Source organism: Mobula hypostoma, chromosome 14 (assembly GCF_963921235.1).
Source record: "Mobula hypostoma chromosome 14, sMobHyp1.1, whole genome shotgun sequence".
Taxonomy (NCBI): domain Eukaryota; kingdom Metazoa; phylum Chordata; class Chondrichthyes; order Myliobatiformes; family Myliobatidae; genus Mobula; species Mobula hypostoma.
Window position 1 is genome coordinate 51,976,476 of NC_086110.1, and position 18,056 is coordinate 51,994,531.

An 18,056-nucleotide genomic window follows, 5' to 3' on the forward strand; every position below is an offset into this window, starting at 1 on the left:
AATAAACTTCACTTTGGAAATGGTTGCTTCAAAGATCCTAGATAGGAGTGTTAGGAGTCTAAAGATTAAAGCAATAAACTTTGCTGGAGTGCAATCTGCAGATAAACAAACATTACTGAACCCTGCTTTAATGGTGACCCAGGTGAGCAAACATACAAGATCAAACAAGAGTAGATAGTCTTGTATGGTAAAATATATAAATAAGAATCATCAAGGATCAACTGTGGTAGGCCATATACATCTACACGCATTATGAATTCGCTGGCATGTTTTAGTCGGTGCGACATGCAACAAAAACAATATTCAATAATTATAAAGAATAAAGAATTATTAAAAGTAAAGTTAGAGGTTAAAGTCCAGGCATGAAATAAAGTGTGCATAAATGCATACAAACCAGCATGTATTTACAATGTAAACAGCAGCATAAAAAGAGGTTTAAAGTGTTTACAGTGCAGTGCAGAGACAGGGTAATATAGCTACAGGGACTAACTAGAATGATTGATCAGGTTGACTGCCTGGGGAATGAAACTTTTAAAATAGTGTGAAATTTTTATTTTAACAGCCCAATGGAGCTTGAGGAAAAGACAATTTGCAGGATGGGTAGTATCGTCGACAAGCAACTGAATTTTTTGAAGTGTGAAAGGTTATTGGGAGGAGTGTGTTGGTGAGGGCAGTGCACTTTTTAAAGTCAGTACGGCCATTAGCAAAGCTTTGGGGCAGGAAAATGCAAGTGAACTATAATCCAGGAAGTGTGAAGTTAGGTATTTGGCGAAGTGCAACAAGGCAAGGAAGTATACAACAAATGGAAGGTGAGTAAGAGAAGGAATAAAGGGACTGTAGAATGTACATCCACAGATTTATATGATAACAGAATAGGGCAAAAAGGCAAAGCAAGTCATTTATAAGAGCAAAGAGGGTATATTGAAAGTGTATCTAACTCCAGTTAGAACTTGAGCACTGAATCAGAATCAGGTTTAATGTCACTGGCACCTGACATGAAATTTGTTGTTTTGTGACAGTAGTATATTGCAATGCATAATAAATAGAACTATAATTTACAATAAGAGGTATATATTTTTAAAAAAGAAATTTAAATTAAATAAAGTGCAAAAAGAGAGGAAAGGTGCGGAGGTGGTGTTCCTGGGTTTATCGTACATTCAAAAATCTGATGGCAGAGGGGAAGAAACCTTTTCTGAAATACTGTGTATGTGTCTCCTTCTTGATGGTAGCTAGCCATGAGAAGAGGGCATGCCCTGGGTGATGGGAATGCCTAGTGATGGATGCTGCCTTTTTGAGGCATCGCTTTTGAATGTGTCCTTGGTGCTGAGAGCTGGCAGACTTTATAACTTTCTGCAGCTTTTTCTGCTTCTGTTCAGTGTCCCCTCCATACCAGATTGTGATGCAACCAGTTAGAATGCTCTGCACAGTACATATGTAGAAATTTGTGAGTGTCTTTGCTGACATACCAATTCTCCTCAAATTCCTAATGCAATATAGCCACTGTCATGCCTTCTTTGTAATTGTATCAATGTGATGGACCCAGGATAGATCCACAGAGATGTTGACACTCAGGAACTTGAAACTGCTCACCCTTTCCACTTCTGATCCCTCGATGAGGACTGGTGTGTGGTCTCTCAAAGTACCTTCCTGAAGGCCACAATCAATTCCTTGGTCTTACTAATGCTGAGTGCAAGGTTATTGTTGCGATACTGGTTAAACAGCTGATCTATCTTGCTCCTGTATGCCCCCTCATCACCATCTGAAATTTATACTTTATACTTTATTGTCGCCAAACAATTGATACTAGAACATACAATCATCACAGCGATATTTGATTCTGCGCTTCCCACTTCCTGGATTACAGAAATTAAATATTAAAAATAGTAAAAATTAGTAAATATTAAAAATTTAAATTATAAATCATAAATAGAAAATAGAAAAACGGAAAGTAAGGTAGTGCAAAAAAACCGAGAGGCAGGTCCAGATATTTGGAGGGTACAGCCCAGATCCGGGTCAGGATCTGTTCAGCATTATTCTGCCGACAATAGTTGTGTTATTGGCAAATTTACAGGTGGCATTTGAGTTGTGCCTTGCCACACAATCGTGGGTGTAGAGAGAGTAGAGTAGTGGGCTAAGCACGCGTCCTTGAGGTGCACCAGTGTTGGTTGTCAGTGAGGAGGTAATCTCATTTCAAATCCACACAGACTGTGGGTGCCTACTGAGGAAGTCAAGGATCCAGTTGAAGAGGAGAGGTACAGAGGCCCAGGTTTTGCTGCTTGTTGATTAGAACTGAGGGTATGACTGGGTTGAATACTGAGCTGTAGTCACTAAAGAGTGAACAAATTCTGGTCGTATTGTTTCAAGAAGGACTTATTAACACCTGAGACATGCAAAAAATATACACATAGATATTGCAGTAAATGGAAAGTTAATAGCTGCAAGGTAATTTTGGATAAGCTATGGTATTTTCTTCAAAACAGAGGAAGTTGAGGGGGTGTATAAAATTGAGGACCCTAGATTCAGGAAGGATCAGTTTTCCTTAGCAAGGGGTTCATTCAACAGGGTCCACAGCTTGAAACATAATTGGTAGGGAGGATAGAGAAGAGACAAGGGCATTTTTTGTCAGTTAGAGGATGGTAAGTAACTAGAGTTCATAAGAAAGAGCAGTAAAGGCAGAAACCCTGATTATATTTAAACAGTTCAATGTTTATTTGAAGAACACATGACCTGCAGGGATATGGGCCAACTGCTGGAAGGTGGAATCGGTCCTTTTCAGCTGGCCTGCTGTTGTAAATCTCTATGATTCTACAAGAAGGTTGGCTGAAGCAATCAAATGTGAGTGCACTTGGTAAATAGATGAATTGGTTGATCTGGAATGGATTAAAAATTGAATAAAGATTGAGATTAGACTGTGGACATGTTCAAAACCACAATAGTAGATTATCAATTTGAACAAATGGCCAAGGAGCCTTCTTGAGTCATGGAATTATTAGACCTGATAACTTCCAAATCCTAGGTAGCTTTTGAAAGTTCAATTCTACTGGATGCCTGCGGTGTATTCCTCAATTCCCATCCTTGGAAAATGGAACAAGGGAAGCTTGAAATCCTCACACACCAGCACTCACTTCTGAAGAAAATATGTCCAAGTATCAGTGTACATCTTTTTGTGACATGCTTTACTGTATTTGCATTGATCAACTTCACCCCCTTCCTACATAGGAGGATTCTCAGTGTTCAGAGCAGGTTAATGGCCAAGCGATAATTTGCTAAATAGTCGCAACATTATCTGCGGAAAATGTGGATAATTTTGCTTGGTAGAAAACTAACAGTTAATTTTCCATAAGTAGTATTGAGCCTATTAAATAGAATCCACTTAGTGACCCATGCTGGCCTCTGTGATGCATCTGCTGAATTCTTGCAAGTTAAGCAGTCATAGACAGCAGGGATTGATAACTGAAATGCTCCATAAAATGCAGAGGTAAAATATCCATTAAGTTCACATTAAATTGTCACTTACCAACTAGAAAATGCTATTTAGGCACAATTAAATATGATTTGGTATGTCTTTCTCTCATGTGTTTCAGAACAAGTACTTACAGTTTTTATAGTTGGGTTTGGCAAGTCTTTTGCTGAAACAAATCAAAATGAGATGCAGGATTTGATTGAATTATTGAATAATATAGAAGTCGTCAGTTTTCCAAAATTACGTTTGTAAATGACATTGGCGTACGCATGGTCAGGAAGATGATTTGGCCAGTTTCCTATCGAATTTGATCCACCATTTAATAGAATCACACCTAATCTGATTGTAAATACACCTCAACCCTGTAACCTTTAAAAACCCTGCTGCTCCCCCCCCCCCATTTCCCCCAGTTTATCAAATAATCAATTCACTTCTAGGCTTTGTTTTTGTAGAGTTTTGGGGAAGAGTGTTCCAACGACTCAGAATGCTTAAAGAAAACGCTGAGCATTCTTGTTGTTATATGGAAACATCTCTGCAGCTTTCATTATTGTATTTATTTATTTGAAGTTCTCAAGCAGTCAGTGTTAAGTTTCTTTATAAGCTTCCATAATTTAATTTGGGGAATCAATTTGCAAAGTAAGCCCTAAAGTGTCACTTTGGAAACCAGAATTGTGAGAATGGCACTTTGTAAAGTGCACCCCTAGTGGTGAAAATAAGCAGTTTTAATTATGCTAATTTCTGAATCCACCATCCCAGATTATCATGTGGTTCATTTAGTAACACAGCCAGTGAAGAAACAATGGATGTCCTGTTGTTATTTAATAGTAAGCTACATATAAGGTTCCAAAATTCACTGAGGTGTTTGCTAAATTAAACATGGTGCAGTGAGTGACATGTAGTTGGTTCATATGTTTTCCTACCATTTACTGAGAAACCTGGATTTATAGGCCACTGATAATTAGGGAAAAATGCACATTAGCAACGGGTCTTTATTACTTCTTGTTTTGATATATTTGTTACATCGTGACTGCAATTTATGAATTGTGAAAGTGCAGAAAACCCAAATAGAACTGTTCAAAGATCGAAGTAAAATTTATGAGTACATTCATGTCACCACATAAAACCCTGAGATTCTTTTTCTGTAATAAGTTTTATGCTGTTGCACTAAAGACAAATGTGTAATACTTTATGCATTTTGTCAACAGGGCCCTCGCACATGTTAAGTTCACAAAGTAAGTAATGCATTTACCTTATTCATATTGAATTTACTTAGAGGATTTATAGTTCACTTTAATTTTTTGCTTTATAGCGTGTGCCTACAAAACTAAAACTCTAATGCATTTTTAATGTGTTCTTTGTAATGCAATGAAAAACAGAATTTAGACTTCTTGTAATTCTTTCAGAGTTCATTTGAGGAAGTTTTTTTGAAGTGTTTTTAAATTTTTGGAAGCAAGAGTTTTATAGGCCAGGATACACAGCATAGAATGTACAAATCCAGCCCAACTGACACTTGAATCTAACCATTGTGAACCTCCTTATTGCCAAAGTCACCGATTTATTAAAAGGAGAAATGTAATATCAGCCTCATTTTTGTTTATTTCTTAAAGTAGAATTTCCACATTCAAAGCAGCGTTAAACTGGTCCCTTAGTTATATGATATGAAGTGATTATTTTAACACAAAATTTTATGCATATTGTTTATTTAAATTGGGTTGAGTTCTCCTAGAGTACTAAGGCATTTGATTATAGATGCATTGAAAAGGATAAGTTCCAGCTTTTGAAATTCTCCTTCAGTAAAATCACAACTTCTGCATAGACAGAGCTTCTGTACGGTACAAGTCTGCTATACAGCAGCAGTATGTAAAATATTTGCAAAAAATATAATTATTTAAAACCCAGTTATTATTCAATAAAACTGTGTGATAAATTCAATTCAACACTCTTTTATAACTTATAATAGTTCCAAACAGCTTCTGAAAATTATTAGTATTTTTTCCAATTACTATGCCAGTGAATATGTACTGAAATATTTTTACTTGGAATGTTCAGAGGAAATTGAGCATGTAATATGTACCCAAATAGGTATACAGTAATTAAGTATTTTAACTGTTAACCATGTTTGCATTTTTTGATCCATTATTTAATTACACCCCTTCAAATGGTTGGAAACGGGGTAGTTATATATGTAATTTGAGTTGAAATATGGTACTTTGTCCTTTTAATGCTATAGCCCATTGTATTAGCCAAAAAGTAGTTTTGATAAATGCTCTTCATAAATGTATTATCTTACTGATGCTGTTATTAGAGGTCCATTTAGCACCTACTGAGTGCTCACCTGAGTAGATAAGTCAACAGCTGTCATGGGTAACTAGGGAAGTATATTAAATGGGGAGGAAGCACAATGGTCGTCAAAGAATACCTAGGAAATCTTTCAATTGGATTTGTTGTTACCCCTTGAAATGGTTTGAGTTGCCTTTATTTGGATGGGATGCCTGTCATGTATACTTACAAGAAATGGTGTTTTTTTGACTTGAATATAAATAATCTAGCCTTGACCGACATACTGGGTGTGAGTCTCTCAAACCAGTTAGTTTCAATTGCACATTCACTTACTTTAAACAAGGGAAGCATAGTTGTGGGCAAGAATTTCCTATGTTAGGCGTGATACCTTATTTTATATGTGCACTTAACCTATTGCTTATGAAAACGTGTTATTTCATAACCATCTTTGTACTCTTTATTTTCCAGAGAATTAAAGTATGTCATTCAAAGATTCGCAGAAGACCCCAGACAAGAGGTGAGTAAGATCTGCAAAATGGCTTGTCAAATATTCTATGGCTTTGAAGGTATATGTAAAGATAATAGCAACTGAATATTTGTATTTAATATCATGTGCAGTGGTAAAAGGCCTGAAAATGTAAGTCCATTAGTAATCTATGTCATGAGTCAGGGATAAAAACGATTAATGGCACCTGTGAAGATATGAGGCATTTGCTTGCCTGTGTCATGAATACTAATCCCAATGTATGTTTACTAACTGCACTTTACAGTACTTTGTATTGAAAAGATAACCTGCTTACAATGGGCCAGAATAATTTGCAGCCATTGTTTGTTAGCGTTGCCCTTTTTCCTTTAAGTTTCAAAGACCCTTTTCACTAGAAAACACACAAGAGTCAGGCAGAGTGCTAATGGCAGAAGTACACTTTTGAACAAGGAGGCATTTTTTGTGATAGTATAGCTGAGTCATTATGATTCTTAGCCATATTCCATATTTGTTGAATTGTTTAAATTTCAGTTCCCATTTCAATTTTAAAGGCATAGAGCACGTGCTGAAAATCAAATCCTTAGGTGACATTGGACCAGATGGTGTAAAATCCTTGTGGACAGAGTTAAGAAACTGCAAGGATAAAAAGATCCTTATGGGAATTATATACAGGCCTCCAAACAATAGCCAGGACATGGGCTGCAAATTACAATGAGAGATAGAAAACACATGTCAAAAGGGCAATGTTACAATAGTCATGGTGATTTCAAAAAGCAGGTAGAGCGGGAAAGTCAGGTTGGTGCTGGATCTCAAGAGGGGAAATTTGTAGAATGCCTATGAGATGGCTTTTTAGAGCAGCTTGTGGTTGAGCTCGCTAGGGGAAAAGCTATTCTGGATTGGGTGTTGTGTAATGAACTGGATTTGATTAGGGAGCTTAAGGTAAAGAAACCATTAAGAGGCAGTAATCATAATATGATAGATTTCACCTTGCAATTTGAAAGGGAAAAACTAAAGTCAAATGCATCTGTATAACAGTGGATTAAAGGGAATTACAAAGGCATAAGAGAGGAGCTGTCCAAAGTTGTTTGGAAGGGGACACTGGCAAGGATGACAGCAGAACAGCAATATTTGGAGTTTCTGGGAGAAATTCAGAAGGTGCAGAATTGATAGATTCCAAAGGTGAATTAGTATTCTAAAGGGAACATGAGGTAACCATGGCTGACAAGGGAAGTCAAAGACAACATAATATCAAAAGAGAGGGTGTATAATGTGGCAAAAATTTGTGGGAAAGTAGAACATTGGGAAGCTTTTAAAAACCAACAGATGCTGCCTAACCTGCTGATTTCCTCAGCATCTTGCATGATGCTCTGGATTTCCAGTATCTGCAGAATCTCTTGTCTACTTTCTCTATGCCTCTCATAATTTTATATATTTTTTAGGTTGCCCCTCAGTCTCCAACACTCCAGAAAACGCAGTCCAAGTTTATCCAAACGCTCTTTATTTACCATCCATTACTCATTATGTAGAGTGAAGTTGGGATGGAAGGAGCCGCAAGCCATCTTGTTAATTTATGAAATGGCTCACAATCCTGGTTTGTACGTGACCGAGCCTCTTTTTTGGGCTGATCTTAAAAGCCACGGCATTGATAGAACTGTCGACAACTTACCTGGGATCACTTTAAACACAGGGATCCGAATTGAATCACACTGAAAACACAAAACCACAAACAAAGCAACATATTAAACGTGGGCAGTATTTTCAGATTTATTGAGATGCTGAGCTATTCTGCAAAATTTGACCTTTTAAGGTTACAACTGTTTTTGGTTATTTCAGACTGTGCAGATTTACATCTGATTTCATAATGCTTAATTTGTGCTTTTCCATACATAACACTGGCCCATCAGTCCCAAAGTAAACTACTTCCCCCATTCCAGCAAAAGTTTTTGCCAAGTTTCTGCCAGAGCAGAATAACAATGAATCTCTGTGCTTGCTCCAATCTGCTCTCTCTCCCACCATGCACATCTTAAACATTCCTGCTGCCTGTGTTTATGAAGGAAGGAATGCCACATTGTGCATATGTTAGTGAAGAGAATAACAATTACAGTGATAATACTAATTTGGATAAATGACGTCAACATTATGAAAAAATAAAAATAGACTATGAGACCAAAATTGGAGCGAACACTTAGACTAGCTCAATTTCAACATTTAAGAGAGGTTTGGATAGCCACATGGATGGTGGGGGTATAGAAGGCTATGGTCCTGATGCAGACTGTTTAATTGGTCCAGCATGGACTAATGATCTGATAGTCTGTTTCTGTGCCATACTTTTTTATGACTCTAGATTTTGAGGTTATGACATTTCACTATTTGAACCTGACAATGATTAGATGTGAACATGTGAAACATATTTATTAAAGTGCATAATTTGCCCTTTCACCTACTGTATTTATATCACCTTATTCTTCACTTAAGTAATCTGCATTTAACAAACGTCGTTCATTTACTCTCGAGTCCCACTCGAAGACACGCTCCATGCACACAAATTGCATGATTCTGACTGTGAAGGAGTAAGTTGACCTGATCTTGAAACACAAATTAAACAAAGTAAAAGTAACCCTGTGACAGGTGAATGTGGATCATAGGCACACCAGAAACTGAAGAAGATTAATTGTATCATGGCAGGTCCATTCCTGTTTGCTGAGTGTTCGGGCTGGCAAGGATGGTTGGTTCCAGCTCTATAGTCCAGGAGGTGTAGCTTGTGATGACGATGGGGAGCTTTTTGCCAGTATGGTACGTGTTTGCAATAATGTGAGTTAACACCTTCTGTTTATGCTATAAGCAACAATAAGATTACATTTTTTTGCGAAAATTGTACTTATTTACATGCTATTATATGCAACAAAGTAACTCATTTACAATTAAGGGAAAATTTTACATAATTCTTTTGCTCTTAATAATCCCATTTAAGTGAATCAGTTCTACCCTCAGAAATGTGTTTCACCTCATAGACCAGTAAAACCATCTTTTATTCACTTTAGTGAAAAGCAGGGCCCTCACTAAATTGCTTGTATGCAAATTAGGATGAAATACTTATTTATAAAAAGTGCTGAAATGCCCATGTCAGAAGTTAAATACAAAATACTGCCTGGGAATCTGTTAGAGCTGCATTCAGTCTGACCACTACATTTGCTGTGAAGAACAAAATGAAGGTATTGACTTTCTCTGATCTTTGTAGACGAAACGTAGGGAGTTCAGGGATCAGTTCACTGGATAATTCTTTGGTGAATTTTGTCTGTGGAGCTGCTGACTTGCAAAGGCTCTGTTGATTCAGAATCTACCAACACTGAAGGAGGCCATTTGGCCCATCACTTGTGGGCTGCCTCTCCCCAGCACATACTTGGACAGTGTTGATCATTGACACAAACAATGCAGCTCACTATAGTTCCGTGTCTCGGTGTGCATGTGACAAATAAAGCTAGTTTTTATCTTTTAAAAACCTCGTCTCCAGAATGAAGGCAATTGAAAGAAGTGGAGTGCGTTTATTATTACCCTGACCTCACTGCACATCTGGTTGGAATAGGAGTTCCAATTAAATCACTAGCTCTGTGCTCAGGATTGTACCTTTAATATTAAGATAATCTACAGCATCCACAACAAAAATCCACCACAAATTCAAATCTGTAGCCATTCTATTATCAGGAATTTGAGGGACTGCTGGTGGGTGAATAAATAGGGCCATTGTGTAAGCTGTAACATGCAAAACCCAGTCTTCTTTCCACATTACATCTTTCACCAGAGAACTTTAGTTGAACCTAATGGAGTTCAGGAACAATTTCTGGTAGGATAAAATAAGCCTGCAAAGGACTCTTTGCTAAACCTCTAGGAATATTCCTGATTCTAGTCAGGTGAAGGAGACGGGAGCATCCCCTACATCACATGATCTCCCTTTTTAAATCTGTAGAGCTCAGCATCATCCTTTGTGGCTGAGGACAAGTTCTACTGACTCCCTCTTCAGCCAAACTCGTAAACCTGCAGATGGTGCCAGAGAAGTTTGTTTATTGTAACTGAATTTATTTATTCAACCGGAACGCAAAAATTAAAGTGCATAGTTTCAGTAAGGAATTTGCTGCTTTGTTTAGGTTCTATGATGCCTGGCACTATTTCACAGTTCTTGGGTGGCTGCCATTGTTGGAGAAAATGTCGCAATTTAAAGTAATGTTTTACTTCTCCAAGTCCTCTTGGGTGGTGGCTTTGGGGAGGGCTGGGGAATGGTGGGGAGAGTCTTGCTGCCACCTGTATTTCTTTACGGGAACCCTTCTGTTATTAAAAACCTGTTCTAAATGAGGCAACAGTCTGCCTGATTGCCCCTGTGCCTTGGGAGAGTAAGAATGTGTCTGCACGTACTCGTGTGCACTGAGTACTGTGAGGATGGTAAAGCACTGTTTGTCTTACAAGTGCAGTGGTATATTGTTTCCCCAGGTACACATTTTAATGGGTTCCTGTTACAAGACAAAGAAATTCCTGTTATCATTGGCTGAGAATAAACTGGGGCCCTGCATGCTTCTGGCTTTGAGGGGAAATCAAACAATGGTAGAGGTAAGTCTTGTGTACCAGGATGTGGAGTATGTGGTCATGAACAGTATGTTTTCCATGCTTCCTGAATGCATCCTGCATTTGTATATTTTGCATATTTTTACATATTGTTTGCCCCAGGAAGAAAAATATTTCTTTCATCTCCCTTAAAAAAAAGTGTGGCAGTACAGCAAATATAACTTGTTTTGGATGTCGATTTGGAGGGGCACATCCGCCTAGAGGCTGGACTTGTTTCATTTATTTTAATGCTTTAATTTTCCTTTAAGATTTTATTCTGACAATATATTCATAGATTCATTTGTAACTTTCATGGGCTAGATTTATTTGTGAACATTGCAGAAAGAGATGCAGTTTACACTCATTAGATCAGTGTCTTCTACTTTTGAGTCAGCTGTCTGAAAGGGAGCAGTCAGGTCCAGATATACATGATTTGGAGTGAATCTCTGGGTTAAGCTCTAATGCCTCCTTATAAGAGGGGAAATACCAAGTTTTGTTAATGTCTTGAGAAGCAGGCAAGATGGGTCAAACAGAATTGAAATGTCCAGATGGTTCATAATCTGTAATTACTATAATAATATTCTCCTGCCTGAACTATTTTAAGGGATGTGATAAAGAGACATGCCATTTTGCATTATTTGTATAAAATATTTTGGGTAAAACTTAGTGATTTCAAAAGTGGGACTGCAAAGATTTATCTCCTTCTGGGAAAGAGTTATTGTCTTAAAGACCTTATTTACTGCCTGTTATGCTGCTGCTATTTAGGGCAGCAATGAAGTTCCCCTCTCTCTGTCTGTTCTTGGCCATCTATTATACCCTTATGGTTCAGAATCCTCAATCACACACAGACATAGAAGGATTCTTTATTGCTGTTTCTGTAACAATTTTTTCTGCCTGTTCAGGGTTGTTTGCCCTGAACCTGGAGGACCGGTGGACCACTCTTAGTCTGGTCTCTACCCTTTAACCTGTTTGGCATGGGTGACCCTACCAAGCGCCAAGGCGCAAGGCTCTGACTCAAACCAGCATTAATCTCTGGGTCATTGAGGCACGCAAACCTTTAAACCTTATGACAAGAGTGTGGTCCTCTTGGAGGTTCTCAGAGATCTGCTTAGCAATTAAATTTACATCAGCTTGAAGTGTTTTTAAGAAGTCAGATGGTGAGCATATTACTGAAACCATATTCAAAGCAACAAATAATCAGTGACTAATAGATAATATATTTCTGCTGATGGTTCAAAAACTAACTTTCAAAAACCAGGCCAGGACGATCATGTACCCCATTGACAATCATTAAATATGTCATCGCTGCTGCTGGCAGGCAATCAAAATGCTATAATTCAGTTGTGATTTTGATGGCATTCATAAACTGTTTGAGTGAAACACAGCTGGCTCCAGATAGTGAATCATGGCAATAAGTTTATTGCTGAGGTTGTTTGGTGTGCAGTGCTGAACATTGTAAAAGCCTGTTTAAAAAGACCATTTGCTTACTCATGTAAGATTAGTATAATAAAAGAATGTATAATGTAAGAAATTAACTTTAGTCATATGACACACATCAAAGTTGCTGGTGAACGCAGCAGGCCAGGCAGCATCTGTAGGAAGAGGTGCAGTCGACGTTTCAGGCCGAGACCCTTCATCAGGACTAACTGAAGGAAGAGTGAGTAAGGGATTTGAAAGCTGGAGGGGGAGGGGGAGATGCAAAATGATAGGAGAAGACAGGAGGGGGAGGGATAGAGCCGAGAGCTGGACAGGTGATAGGCAAAAGGGGATACGAGAGGATCATGGGACAGGAGGTCCGGGAAGAAAGATGGGGGGGGGGACCCAGAGGATGGGCAAGAGGTATATTCAGAGGGACAGAGGGAGAAAAAGGAGAGTGAGAGAAAGCAACACACATCAAAGTTGCTGGTGAACGCAGCAGGCCAGGCAGCATCTATAGGAAGAGGCGCAGTCGACGTTTCAGGCCGAGACCCTTCGTCAGGACTAACTGAAGGAAGAGTGAGTAAGGGATTTGAAAGTTGGAGGGAGAGGGGGAGATCCAAAATGATAGGAGAAGACATGAGAGAAAGAATGTGTACATAATAATAAGTAACAGATGGGGTACGAGGGGGAGGTGGGGCCTTAGCGGAAGTTAGAGAAGTCGATGTTCATGCCATCAGGTTGGAGGCTACCCAGACGGAATATAAGGTGTTGTTTCTCCAACCTGAGTGTGGCTTCATCTTTACAGTAGAGGAAGCCGTGGATAGACTTCCCGGACCTCCTGTCCCATGATCCTCTCATATTCCCTTTTGCCTATCACCTGTCCAGCTCTTGGCTCCATCCCTCCCCCTCCTGTCTTCTCCTATCATTTTGGATCTCCCCCTCTCCCTCCAACTTTCAAATCCCTTACTCACTCTTCCTTCAGTTAGTCCTGACGAAGGGTCACGGCCTGAACTCGTCAACTGCACCTCTTCCTACAGATGCTGCCTGGCGTGCTGCATTCACCAACAACTTTGATGTGTGTTACTTGAATTTCCAGCATCTGCAGAATTCCTGTTGTTTAGTCATATGAACTGGCATTTCAAGGAAACGTAATTGGAAATTCAAACTTGAGGAAAATTGAGGATTCAACTAAAATTTAGTATTCACGTTACAATTACACGCTGACAAATCTTAATTTCGAAAGGCTGTCTGTGCATTAAATTTCTGTTATGAACTACTGTCTCTGAGTGACTTAAAAGTTTGGTGTATTAAATATTATCGTAATAGTTTATTAGGTTATAACTGGCCCATGTTTTTATTTGTGACAAATATGATATATATGTACAGTATCTGAAATATATCTTATGGAAGTGTTTGTTTGATGATGAACTTCAATGAAAAAATAAATTACAAAAAAAAATTTTTTTAAACTGCAGCATTCTAAGTTAAGGAATTTTGTATTCATAAAATATCTTTAATGAACTCATGTTTTTCCAAAGCAATTAACAGAAAATGGTATCACTGTTGAAATGTAAGATACTGGGAAATCAATCTACACACTGCAATACCTACACAGAGCTATGTTACAATAATCAGATAATTTTTTAATAATATTGTTTGAATGATTAATATTAACTAGGAAACCAGTGACTGCTTCCCGTGCCCTTCCTCTAAGCCATGCCTTGAATATGTTTATGCCCATGTCTGAGGATAGGACCTGGGTTTATGTTTCATTTGAAAGACGGACTCCCTTAGTCTTTGCAGTGGGATTTGAGCCTAACACCTTATGAGGTAAAGGTTCTACCAGCTGAACTATGGCTGACACATTATTTTCTCTTCACATGCACATGTCCACTTTAGAATAAAATGGCACATCTGTGAGCATTTTCAGTTCAACAAGACTCACTTCTCATTTCTACTTCATTATTGCGGTCTACTCCCAGCTATTGCACCATATTGACTGAAGTACATTTTTTCAGTTTTATCCCAGAATTTTACTCTAAAGAAAAATTATTTGGCCATATTTGGAAGATATAGCAAAGTGATCTAGTGAACTTGGGAGTCAGAGTATGTGCCTTAAACAAAGTGACTTTAACAAATTATACTTAAAAAGGAGAATTTCACAGATTTCTCTCTGTGTCCAATGTGCTGTCAGACATTTATTCCACATATACATCAGGAAAACTCAAAGCCATTTTCTTGGACCAGTTTTAGAGTTGTTTCTTAGCTCCTGATTCTTTCCTTTTCCTTGGTAATTGTTTGAAGTAGAATTGTGCAGTTCACCATCTCAGTGTTATGTCTGGCCATGATGATTTTCATTTCAATATGTTACACAATCACCACCCCCTTATTTCCCTTCACTACATTAGTTGTCTCTATTCTTGTCCCAGCCTCTGCTGCTGAAATCACCACCCTTACCATTTTTTCTCTTGACTTGACCACTTCTAGACCCTCCCGACTGCCTCACCTTTCACCAATTGCAGGCTTAAGCTCACTCAAAACACTTCAACCATCACCACTAGCTCCTGTCAGTGGCTCAATTTTAATTCAGTATCACTGTTTTGAAATCATTTCATGGTCTCAACTCTCCTTGATCCCATAATCTCTAGTCCTTCAACGCACTAGAATATTTATCCCCTTGCTTCTTTGACCTCCTGAATGTTCCCTATTTTAAACATTTCACTGTCAGTGGCCATGCCTTCAACAGCTTGGTCACTGGTGTGAATTAGGCACCTTAACCCTCTCTGCTTCTTTCCTTTAAGATTCTCCTAAAGCCTACTTCTTCAACCAACCTTCTGAACGTTGGTCCTAAAACCTCTTCAGTGATGTGTCTTGGGATGAATTCCTACATTAAAGGTGCTTTCTAAATACTTTGATGTGTGTGTCAAACTAAACTTCACTGACATTAATCAACACTCTTGACTCAGTTCACCTAATAACAATTAGTCTTTGTGGTTCAGGATGAAGGCGGTCCAGTCTTAGAATAATACCTTTTTCTCTCACATGGTTAACCTCCATCATTAGACCTCCCCTGAAAAATACCATAGGGAGTCAATTCATGTAAGACCTGTTGGTGACCTAATGAGGCAAGTGCTCATGTTAGCTAACCAGCTTAATGTTGAGAATAGGGGTGAAAGTTGACACCACTTCAACCATATTATTTGTAAAGCTAGGGTTAAATCTCATAACATTAGATATTGATGATTGTTCTTGAGCTGAATTCAAAGTTCAGCAACTGCCATTTTCGTTGGCATGGAAGCAGCTGATAACAGGCACCGAGGAGATTGATTATGTAGTTTGGTCTGTTATGTGCAAATGTAGTCTCTGCCAATTAATAACAGTATCATAGGCACCTTCCCAGTGGTCCACAAAGGCACTGCTGAATTAAAACCACAGCACTTTGAAAATGTTTATACTCTGTGGAATGAGAGGAACAGAAGTACTCCTTGTTGTGTGCAAAAGAACTATGGTTTGTTCGATGTCACAGCCTCACTCCCTCAATTAATCACTTCCACTTTTCAGGTTACTGTCTCACCAGTAAGTGGGCATCTCTGCTGAAGCAGTACAATATATGCCACACTGCCTCATGTGGGCTTGAGTTCATAACCTACTGATGCAGACCAGTGTTCCACCACTGAGTTAAAATTGACACTCACAAGAACTCGCTTTATATTTGGAGGATCAGTGTATCACAAAAGTCCTATAATCAATAAGATGTAATCCTTTGCTAAAGCCTTTGGACTTAAAAAAATACTTTGATTTCGTTAAACTCTAGATCTTGTGTTTGATGCTTGAGTACAACATCATAGACAACAACGACACACAGCTTCAAATTATCTCCACATTGGAAAGCACAGATGTTGGAAAGAAAATGTATGAACAACTTTGTGATAGACAAAGGGAGTTAAAAGAACTGGTAGGTTTTGATAGATTTCTTTCCCTTTTATTCTACATGGTGTTCTCTCACTTCAGGTATCCTTTATATGCTGCCTGCGATATTAGCTGGTAAATTATTCCTCTGCCTTTTCAAGCGCTGTCCAGCAATCTTCTAGCAAGGCAGTGTAAAATAAAAGGCCCTTGATTTCCCCAACCTCTATTTGAGGAAGTATGCGGTTCTCTTTGACAGCCTTTCTGAGGAGCTCCACTGTCTGTAATTGTATATTTAGTTACCAGCGCAAAGTCCAGAAGGCCAGCTGGTACACAAGTGGAAATGATATACTGACATATTTGTTTTAACATAAGAGGTTTAGGAACCAACCAGTACAGCCTGATTCTGTATTCGACACCAGTACAACTGATACAGGTGTTAACTTCTTAAAATGACACTGAGGTTAATTCATCTCAACAAGAGTGATGTTTTTAATTATTTTAACAACCTTCAAATTAAACTTTGACTTTTAAGTATAGGATTTCGGATTCTGGTATCAGGTGGCATATGTTCTATTCTGCAGTTAGTGAGGGGTAGAGGTGGGATAGTGGACCATGGAAAGTATCGTCAGTGTTCAATGAGTTACCGATGTAGCTGAGAGATTAATGAGCATTAATCATGTGCAATTTTCTTTGTTGTAGCAAAGGAAGGGTGGACCCACACGACTAACACTGCCATCAAAATCCACAGTAAGTTGGGACTTAAACTGATTTTTTCTGTTGATCATTTATGTAGGCACTTAAGTTATATGATTAAGCTGTCCATTTTGTTTTGGTAGCTTCTAGATTAGAATTGATGCAGTTTGCAACCTTAAGCTTTAGTTTTATTCAGAATTAAACATTTTGAAGACCTCTTACCTGAACTCGTTAGATTTGAAGAGGTGAGATTAGATTTACCAACAGAAGTTTCTCAGCTTTCCATTCAGGTTAAAGTGACCCCCTCCCCCACCCCCAATTAGAGTCTGACCTTTCCCTTTATGTTCCAGGGTGGGAGATTTACTGTACTTCAAAACAATCTGGTTGTCGCTAAAACCTTGAAGAGGAAATAAATAAACAATATTAATTTAAGTACACGTTTTAATATCTCAGGGTATCCCAGGGTTGATCTCTGCAGTCACTTTTCGGATGATGGCAGGAGAGGGGTCAGGCAGAGTTGTCCCCTGTTGTGGAAGGACGGGTCATTGGCAGAAGATACTGCTGGGAGAGGAAGAATCTCGTTAGTTGCTTTCTGTTGATAGAGGGGGTGGATAAGGGAGCAAAATAGCAGTGATCTTCCACGGGGAGAAAATGTTCCCACAGTCGTCGTCTGTTGGAGCGAGAGGGATCAATTCAATAGCTTCTGGTAAGATGGTGGCACGCTGGAATACTGCAGCTTCTACAGGGTCAACCACACGTGTTATTGTCCTTTCTTAACGTATTATTTTATGAATGCAAGACTGTGCTGGACAATAAGCCCATTAAGTACTACCCCATCAGCAAGTTGCTCATTGGTGGAGAAACTGAAGGAGCTGGACTTGGTGCGGACTGTGATGCCGCCTGTGACAGAGCTGTGTCAGTGTGCGAAGGAAATGTGCAGACCAGCAGCAACTGATCGCCTTAGTTGCCTTTCTTGTGATCACAAGACCCTGTTGGATAATGATGGTGTGGAATGCTGCAAGTCCAGTTAATCGATTTATGGCGAACGGCAGGGGAACCGCGTGACCGCGTTTGTGTCGAGGACTAGGCCTCAAGCCGCGGTGTTTCCCTTTCCCGGCTGTCCAAGGGAAAGTGTTGGAGTCGGGCACTCCACCGGAGTGCCGGAGGCGGTGAGTAGCACCCACGGTGGAGCCATTGCTGACCCCCAGTGTTTGC

At 39.0% G+C, this 18,056-nt stretch overlaps 1 protein-coding gene across 2 annotated transcripts in view; it reads left to right on the plus strand.

Moving 5' to 3' along the window:
• Positions 1–18,056, plus strand: part of cmip (c-Maf inducing protein) — a 256,495-nt gene that overhangs the window by 211,167 nt on the left and 27,272 nt on the right. The window contains exons 12-17 of one of the 2 annotated variants that reach the window (XM_063067127.1): positions 4,669–4,695; positions 6,212–6,260; positions 8,913–9,038; positions 10,710–10,826; positions 16,054–16,194; positions 16,848–16,895. In XM_063067127.1, the coding sequence (XP_062923197.1) occupies positions 4,669–4,695; positions 6,212–6,260; positions 8,913–9,038; positions 10,710–10,826; positions 16,054–16,194; positions 16,848–16,895 (508 nt within the window). The remainder of the gene's footprint in view (positions 1–4,668; positions 4,696–6,211; positions 6,261–8,912; positions 9,039–10,709; positions 10,827–16,053; positions 16,195–16,847; positions 16,896–18,056) is intronic. The other variant, XM_063067128.1, reaches the window with a different exon arrangement.